Source organism: Coturnix japonica, chromosome 2 (assembly GCF_054131305.1).
Source record: "Coturnix japonica strain WE chromosome 2, WE-NBRP24, whole genome shotgun sequence".
NCBI lineage: Eukaryota > Metazoa > Chordata > Aves > Galliformes > Phasianidae > Coturnix > Coturnix japonica.
The window spans coordinates 57,269,959-57,279,881 of NC_140664.1; the positions used below are offsets into that span (position 1 = coordinate 57,269,959).

The 9,923-nt window shown below is 39.3% G+C and overlaps 1 protein-coding gene across 1 annotated transcript; it reads left to right on the plus strand.

Moving 5' to 3' along the window:
* Positions 1-4,696: 4,696 nt before the first annotated feature.
* On the plus strand, positions 4,697-7,637 carry LOC146761829 (uncharacterized). Its single transcript, XM_085537609.1, has one exon. The coding sequence runs from the start codon at positions 5,123-5,125 to the stop codon at positions 7,628-7,630; it is 2,508 nt and encodes an 835-aa protein (XP_085393735.1). The 5' UTR covers positions 4,697-5,122; the 3' UTR covers positions 7,631-7,637.
* The last annotated feature ends 2,286 nt before the right edge of the window (positions 7,638-9,923 follow it).

A 9,923-nucleotide genomic window follows, 5' to 3' on the forward strand; every position in this document is an offset into this window, starting at 1 on the left:
TCAATACTTATCCCAGAAATGAAGAGTACACTCTTAGGTATCACTCTTTACCCTTGCAAAAATATGCTTTTCTTACCCAAATAATGTTTTTCATCTCTACAAACAGCATTTTCTAGACATAAAGGTGGTTTTCATCACCAAAAGAAATCGATTTCTCTTCAAAATCAGCGTTTGTAGCCAAATATGACACATTGTTTCCAGAATAACTCTTTTCATCTAAAAAAGAATGACATTTCCAACAGAAATATCCATTTATGACAGATTTTAGAAGTAGGTCACATGAATATCAATACTTATCCCAGAAATGAAGAGTACACTCTTAGGTATCACTCTTTACCCTTGCAAAAATATGCTTTTCTTACCCAAATAATGTTTTTCATCTCTACAAACAGCATTTTCTAGACATAAAGGTGGTTTTCATCACCAAAAGAAATCGATTTCTCTTCAAAATCAGCGTTTGTAGCCAAATATGACACATTGTTTCCAGAATAACTCTTTTCATCTAAAAAAGAATGACATTTCCAACAGAAATATCCATTTCTGACAGATTTTAGAAGTAGGTCACATGAACATCAATACTTATCCCTGAAATGAAAAGTACACTCTTAGGTATCACTCTTCATCCTTGCAAAGCTATGGTTTTCTTCCCAAACTAATGCTTTTCATCCCTACAAATAGCAATTTCTCCCTAAATTACTGGTTTTCATCCCCAAAAGAAGACACATTCTCTTTAAAATGTTGCTTTGTAACAAATGATGACTCACTGATTCCAGAATATCTCTCTTCCCCTACAAAAAAATGACATTAGCATAAGAATTATCCATTTCTGGCAAATTTCCCATGTATTTCACACTAATATCAAGACTTACACCAGAATAAAATGTGTTCTCTCTTAGGTATCACTCTTGAATCTTGCAAAAAATTCATTTTCTTAGCAATACAAAGCTTGTCATCATTACAAGTAGCATTTTCTACCCAAAAAAGTGGTTTTCATCCCCAATAGAAATTGTTTTCTCTACAAATGGTCCCCTGCAGCAACATATGAAACACTCTTATTGGAATACCTTTTTCCCTCTTCAAAATAAGGACATTTCCAACAGAAATATCAATTTCTGACAAATTTAAGAAGAATGGTACACAAATATCAGTACCTATCCCAGAAATAAAAAGTTCTCTCCTAAGAATCATACTTCATCCTTGCAAAAACATGGTTTTCTCACCAAAATTATGCTTTTTATCCCTTTAAAATAGCGTTGTTTCCCAGAAATACTGGTTTTCATCCCCAGAAGAAGACATTTTCTCTACAAAATGAAGCTTTGTAGCAAAATAGGACACATTGCTTCCAGAATACCTTTTCTCTTCTACCAATTGAGGACATTACTAACAGAAACACCTTTTCTCCTCTACAAAATAAGGACATTTCCAACAGATATATCCTTTTCTGACAGATTTTAGAAAAATTTCACAGGAATATCAATACTTATACCAGAAATAAAAAGGTCTCTCTTAGGTATCACTATTTACCCTTGCAAAAATACGGTTTTCTTACCCAAATAAAGTTTTTCATCTCTACAAACAGCATTTTCTAAACATAAAGGTGGTTTTCATCAGCAAAAGAAATCGATTTCTCTTCAAAATTAGCGTTTGTAGCCAAATATGACACATTGTTTCCAGAATAACTCTTTTCATCTAAAAAAGAATGACATTTCCAACAGAAATATCCATTTCTGACAGATTTTTGAAGTAGGTCACATGAATATCAATACTTATCTTAGAAATGAAAAGTACACTCTTAGGTATCACTCTTCATCCTTGCAAAACTATGGTTTTCTTCCCAAACTAATGCTTTTCATCCCTACAAATAGCAATTTCTCCCTAAATTACTGGTTTTCATCCCCAAAAGAAGACACATTCTCTTTAAAATGATGCTTTGTAACAAATGATGACTCACTGATTCCAGAATATCTCTCTTCCCCTACAAAATAATGACATTAACATAAGAATTATCCATTTCAGACAAATTTCCGATGTATTTCACACTAATATCAAGAATTACACCAGAAAAAAATGTGTTCTCTCTTAGGTATCACTCTTGAATCTTGCAAAAAATTCATTTTCTTACCAATACAAAGCTTGTCATCATTACAAGTAGCATTTTCTACCCAAAAAAGTGGTTTTCATCCCCAATAGAAATCGTTTTCTCTACAAATGGTCCCATGTAGCAACATATGAGACACTGTTATTGGAATACCTCTTTCCCTCTTCAAAATAAGGACATTTCCAACAGAAATATTCTTTTCTGACAGATTTTAGAAAAATTTCACAGGAATATCAATACTTATACCAGAAATAAAAAGGTCTCTCTTAGGTATCACTCTTTACCCTTGCAAAAATATGGTTTCCTTACCAAAATAATGTTTTTCATCTCTACAAACAGCATTTTCTAAACATAAAGGTGGTTTTCATCACCAAAAGAAATCGATTTCTCTACAAAATTAGCGTTTGTAGCCAAATATGACACATTGTTTAAAGAATAACTCTTTTCATCTAAAAAAGAATGACATTCCCAACAGAAATATCCATTTCTGACAGATTTTAGAAGTAGGTCACATGAATATCAATACTTATCCCTGAAATGAAATGTACACTCTTAGGTATCTCTTTTCATCGTTGCAAAACTATGGTTTTCTTCCCAAACTAATGCTTTTCATCACTACAAATAGCAATTTCTCCCTAAATTACTGGTTTCATCCCCAAAAGAAGACACATTCTCTTTAAAGTGAAGCTTTGTAACAAATGATGACTCACTGATTCCAGAATATCTGTCTTCCCCTACAAAATAATGACATTAACATAAGAATTATCCATTTCAGACAAATTTCCCATGTATTTCACACTAATATCAAGACTTACACCAGAAAAAAATGTGTTCTCTCTTAGGTATCACTCTTGAATCTTGCAAAAATCTCATTTTCTTACCAATACAAAGCTTTTCATCATTACAAGTAGCATTTTTTACCAGAAAAATCAGTTTTCATCCCCAATAGAAATCGTTTTCACTGCAAATGTTCCCCTGTAGCAACATATGACACACTGTTATTGGAATACCTCTTTCCCTCTTCAAAATAAGGACATTTCCAACAGAAATATCCATTTCTGACAGATTTTAGAAGTAGGTCACATGAATATCAATACTTATCCCGGAAATGAAAAGTACACTCTTAGGTATCACTCTTCATCCTTGCAAAACTGTGGTTTTCTTCCCAAACTAATGCTTTTCATCCCTACAAATAGCAATTTCTCCCTAAATTACTGGTTTTCATCCCCAAAAGAAGACACATTCTCTTTAAAATGATGCTTTGTAACAAATGATGATTCACTGATTCCAGAATCTCTCTTCCCCTACAAAATAATGACATTAACATAAGAATTATCCATTTCAGACAAATTTCCCATGTATTTCACACTAATATCAGGACTTACACAAGAAAATATTTTGTTCTGTCGTAGGTATCAATCTTGAATCTTGCAAAAAATTCATTTTCTTAGCAATACAAAGCTTGCCATCATTACAAGTAGCATTTTCTACCCAAAAAATTGGTTTTCATTCTCAATAGAAATCGTTTTCTCTACAAATGGTCCCCTGTAGCAACATATGAAACACTCTTACTGGAATACCTCTTTCCCTCTTCAAAATAAGGACATTTCCAACAGAAATATCGATTTCTGACAAATTTTAGAAGAATGGCACACAAATATCAGTACCTATTCCAGAAATAAAAAGTTCTCTCCTAAGAATCATTGTTATCCTTGCAAAAACATGGTTTTCTCACCAAAATTATGCTTTTTATCCCTTTAAAATAGCGTTGTCTCCCAGAAATGCTGGTTTTCATCCCCAGAAGAAGACATTTTCTCTACAAAATGAAGCTTTGTAGCAAAATAGGACACATTGCTTCCAGAATACCTTTTCTCTTCTACCAATTGAGGACATTACTAACAGAAACACCTTTTCTCCTCTACAAAATAAGGACATTTCCAACAGATATATCCTTTTCTGACAGATTTTAGAAAAATTTCACAGGAATATCAATACTTATACCAGAAATAAAAAGGTCTCTCTTAGGTATCACTCTTTACCCTTGCAAAAATATGCTTTTCTTACCAAAATAATGTTTTTCATCTCTACAAACAGCATTTTCTAGACATAAAGGTGGTTTACATCACCAATAGAAATCGTTTTCTCTTCAAAATTAGCGTTTGTAGCCAAATATGACACATTGTTTCCAGAATAACTCTTTTCATCTAACAAAGAATGACATTTCCAACAGATACATCCTTTTCTGACAGATTTTAGAAAAATTTCACATTAATATCAATACTTATACCAGAAATAAAAAGGTCTCTCTTAGCTATCACTCTTTACCCTTGCAACAATATGCTTTTCTTACCCAAATAATGTTTTTCATCTCTTTAAACAGCATTTTCTAGGCATAAAGGTGGTTTTCATCACCCAAAGAAATCGATTTCTCTTCAAAATTAGCGTTTGTAGCCAAATATGACACATTTTTTCCAGAATAACTCTTTTCATCCAAAAAAGAATGACATTTCCAACAGAAATATCCATTTCTGTCAGATTTTAGAAGTAGGTCACATGAATATCAATACTTATCCCAGAAATGAAATGTACACTGTTGTATTAGGCGAAGTACGACCCTCGGGATGTAACGTGATAGGCCCTCCCCTGCTGGGTCATGCATATGTATAAAAGATAAGGATGAAACTGGATACCTATATAAGGGACCCTCACATTCCAATAAACGCCATTTTACCGCTGACCATATTGGTGTAACAAGCAGCTGTGACTTGGTCGGGGCCGTCGATACACATTCACAAAGGGACTTGACTTTCCAGGTTACCAGATCGAGGTAACAATTGGTGCCCCGTGTGAGGCAAAGTCCTGGAGGTGAGTGTGCGACGGCTAAAACCGCGCTGACGGACGCGGTATCCACGGTTCGAGCCCGTGGAAGCACTCTCGGTGGGGTGCAAAGGGGAATGCAGCGCTGCGCCTATCCTACGGCCGATAGTTCGTAGAAGACCAGGAAGACTTCAGGTCTCTGGGTAAATGGATTCCGTCTTTAGAGTAGTATTGCAACTTTGTAAAACCTATTGTGGTAAGAATGCTCCTTCTAAGAAGGATATTGCCGCTGTTGCCTCTTGCTTGGAGTCGGCGCGACTTTTACCCTCCCCTGGCGTTTTGCTCGATTCGGGGCGGTGGGACTCTTTCACTGAGGCCCTGCTCCAGAGAGCCACCCACGAGCATAAAGCGGAAGAATTAAAAACCTGGGGTTTGGTCCTAGGTGCGCTTAAAGCGGCTAGGGAGGAGAAGCAAGTCCAGGCCATCGCGAAAGGGGTCTTTGGTCTGGATTCCGGGACGTCCGGGGTCTCGGGGGGTGCGGGGGATCTGCTTTCTTGCAGTGACTCCGGATCCAAGATGGCGTCGGCCACGCCGGCTGATTCCAAGATGGCCATGGCCGCGCTCGAAACAACTCCGGAAAAGAAGGCGGAAGCTGAGTCATCGAAGGAGGCGCCACCATCATATCCCCGCCTTTACCCCTCTTTGCAGAGCTTTCACTCACCCGAAGGGGGCGGTTCTTGTCCGGAGGGGGGAGGGTTTATGGAGGCGGCGCGCCGTGGAGGCGTGGGCTCGCCCTCATACCCGCCCCCCTCAGAGGAGGGATCGTGTTCCAAAAAGGGGGAGGAACGGAAGGCTTTGCCCGGCCCCACAGTATCGGGTTCGCCTCCATGGAGGGAGGAGTTGTGGGGGGAGCAAGAGTTATCACGCAGGCCCACTAATTGGGCTGACATCCAGGAATCAATGCGTGAGTCGGGACTCAAGGAGCGAGATCATGCAGTGTTCCCGATTGTCGTCAGACAGGAGGGACCGGTTTGGGTACCTTTGGAAGCAAAAGCAGTTACTCGGTTTGCAGAAGCGATTGAGAAAAAGGGGCTGAGATCTCCGATGACACTAAGTGCTTTTGAGGCACTCATTGCCCCAGGTCCCCTACTCCCGTATGACATTGAGAGTCTAATGAGAGTCGTTCTCGAGCCAGTTCAGTTTACTTTGTGGAGGGAGGAGTGGATGATACAACTTAAAGCTATTGTAGCTGAGGCTGGACGTGATGCTCAACACCCTGCTAGTGGGAGGGAGGGGGAACCGAGAACTGATATAATGAGGCTTTCGGGAGTAACTGCGGAAATGGCTGGGTCCCCAGAGAGACAGCTTAGGCTCCTGCGCCCAGGGGAATTGCTTTCCACTACAGGGGCGGCTGCTACTGCCTTTAGAAACTTTATAAGAAAGGCAGAGCCTGCAGCCCCGTGGTCAGAGATTGCTCAGGGTCCCTCAGAGTCATTCTCTGATTTTGCTAATCGATTGATACGAGCAGTAGAAGGATCAGATCTACCTAAGGACGCGCAAGCTTCTGTTTTAAAGGATTGCCTGAAGCAGAAGGCTCACAAAAATGTTAGGGACATCATTCGAGCTGCCCCTGACGATCTTGAGACTCCGGGTGAAATTATTAAGTATGTTCTGGACAAACAACAGACAACACCGCTGTCTAATGAGGGTGTGCCTAACACTGAGATCGCTTTCTTGCTGGAGGAGGCTCTGGTCTCCCGATCTGCATCTGTGGCCATTCTTCATGTCCGCAGTCATTCGGAGGTTCCAGGGTTCTTTACAGCTGGAAATGCGGTGGCTGACCGGGTAGCAGGTGGACAGGTGCTTACACTTCAAAAGGCACGTGACTTACACTCCTCTCTGCACATTGGAGCACGAGCTTTGTCACGAGCATGTTCCATTCCTCTATCCGCAGCTCGAGAAGTGGTTCAAACATGCCCGCACTGTAATTCAGCACCTGCGTTGGGGGTGGGAGTTAACCCTCGGGGGCTCTCTCCTCTAGATATCTGGCAGACTGACTTCACTTTAGAACAACGTATGGCTCCAAAGCAATGGTTGGCGGTCACCGTGGACACATCATCGACGATCATCATTGCCACCCAACACACGCGTGCTAACTCTCCTGCTGCTCAGCAACATTGGGCCACTGCCATCGCGGTCCTGGGGGTGCCGCGACACATCAAAACAGACAATGGCTCGTGTTTCATCTCGCGGTCTACACAAGATTGGCTTGAACGGTGGGGAATATCTCACTCTACAGGCATCCCTGGGAATTCCCAGGGACAAGCAATTGTGGAGAGGGCCAACCGCCTCCTGAAGGATAAGATACGTGTCCTTGGGGAGGGGGAGGGTCACAGAGGTAGGATCCCAATAGCCCAACAGGCAGAAGTATTGGCCCGAGCACTTTATGCAATCAATCATTTTGAACGAGGAGAGAGTAAGCACACCCCAATACAGAAACACTGGCAACCAAGAATCATTGACGAGGGGCCACCAGTAAAGATAAGACGGGATGATGGTACCTGGGAATCAGGGTGGTCTGTTTTAGTTTGGGGCAGAGGTTATGCTGCAGTAAAGGACAGAGAATCGGGAAAAATTTTATGGGTTCCGTCGAGAAAAATAAAACCTGATACAGCGATCGCCCAAAAGGATGTTCTGGGAGAAACAGAAAACTAATCGAAAAACTGAGTACTTTCCTTCTAGGTACGGTTGGTGGGAGCCCGCCAGCTGCATCCGTGAAACAACCCCACAGGAAAAAGAAAAGGGATGAATGAAGAACAGCTGTCAGTACTCACGAGAAGGACATCTGTTACATTATTGACTGTGTGCCTTTGTGTGATTGTTATAAGGGGATGAGGTTCGTTTGTGGGGTTCTACAGCCAGATTTTTTTGCATTTATTTTAGCTCTAGGAGTAGTTGTAGTCTATGCTTTTAGAGAAATTGAGAGGCTGGTATGCTGGCATGCTGGTCTGTTAAGCTAATGCCACCACAGTGTTCCTATCATTTTAGTCTTTTAGTTTTAAGAATTTGTTTACCTTGTTTGTTTCAATGTATTCAGGGTTGTTTACAGCGCATGATAATGAGCTGCATAAGCCCAAGATGCCTTGAAAATACTAACTAAAGAACCACTAACATTATTATACACTGCACCACATACCTTTGCATGTTTACGTCACTTTTTAAATAACTCACCACAAAATTTATATATGAAAACTAACACTTTTATATGTTAGGGATAGTTTTAGCGGTCGCGTGTTACGGGTCTTGGTTTTATTGGGCATGGGGAAGGGGAGATGTTGTATTAGGCGAAGTACGACCCTCGGGATGTAACGTGATAGGCCTTCCCCTGCTGGGTCATGCATATGTATAAAAGATAAGGATGAAACTGGATACCTATATAAGGGACCCTCACATTCCAATAAACGCCATTTTACCGCTGACCATATTGGTGTAACAAGCAGCTGTGACTTGGTCGGGGCCGTCGATACACATTCACAAAGGGACTTGACTTTCCAGGTTACCAGATCGAGGTAACAGTACACTCTTAGGTATCACTCTTCATCCTTGCAAAACTATGGTTTTCTTCCCAAACTAATGCTTTTCATCCCTACAAATAGCAATTTCTCCCTAAATTACTGGTTTTCATCCCCAAAAGAAGACACATTCTCTTTAAAATGATGCTTTGTAACAAATGATGACTCACTGATTCCAGAATATCTGTCTTCCCCTACAAAATAATGACTTTAGCATAAGAATTATCCATTTCAGACAAATTTCCGATGTATTTCACACTAATATCAAGACTTACACCAGAAAAAAATGTGTTCTCTCTTAGGTATCACTCTTGAATCTTGCAAAAAATTCATTTTCTTAGCAATACAAAGCTTGCCATCATTACAAGTAGCATTTTCTACCCAAAAAAGTGGTTTTCATTCTCAATAGAAATCGTTTTCTCTACAAATGGTCCCCTGTAGCAACATATGAAACACTCTTACTGGAATACCTCTTTCCCTCTTCAAAATAAGGACATTTCCAACAGAAATATCGATTTCTGACAAATTTTAGAAGAATGGCACACAAATATCAGTACCTATCCCAGAAATAAAAAGTTCTCTCCTAAGAATCATTCTTTATCCTTGCAAAAACATGGTTTTCTCACCAAAATTATGCTTTTTATCCCTTTAAAATAGCGTTGTCTCCCAGAAATACTGGTTTTCATCCCCAGAAGACGACATTTTCTCTACAAAATGAAGCTTTGTAGCAAAATAGGACACATTGCTTCCAGAATACCTTTTCTCTTCTACAAATTGAGGATATTACTAACAGAAACACCTTTTCTCCTCTACAAAATAAGGACATTTCCAACAGATATATCCTTTTCTGACAGATTTTAGAAAAATTTCACAGGAATATCAATACTTATACCAGAAATAAAAAGGTCTCTCTTAGGTATCACTCTTTACCCTTGCAAAAATATGCTTTTCTTACCAAAATAATGTTTTTCATCTCTACAAACAGCATTTTCTAGACATAAAGGTGGTTTACATCACCAAAAGAAATCGTTTTCTCTTCAAAATTAGCGTTTGTAGCCAAATATGACACATTGTTTCCAGAATAACTCTTTTCATCTAAAAAAGAATGACATTTCCAACAGATATATACTTTTCTGACAGATTTTAGAAAAATTTCACAGGAATATCAATACTTATACCAGAAATAAAAAGGTCTCTCTTAGGTATCACTCTTTACCCTTGCAAAAATATGCTTTTCTTACACAAATAATGTTTTTCATCTCTACAAACAGCATTTTCTAGACATAAAGATGGTTTACATCACCAAAAGAAATCGATTTCTCTTCAAAATTAGCGTTTGTAGCCAAATATGACACATTGTTTCCAGACTAACTCTTTTCATCTAAAAAAGAATGACATTTCCAACAGATATATACTTTTCTGACAGATTTTAGAAA

Bases quoted from the DNA above. Each gene is read 5' to 3' on its own strand.
- LOC146761829 (XM_085537609.1), top strand. From the start codon at position 5,123: ATGGATTCCGTCTTTAGAGTAGTATTGCAACTTTGTAAAACCTATTGT.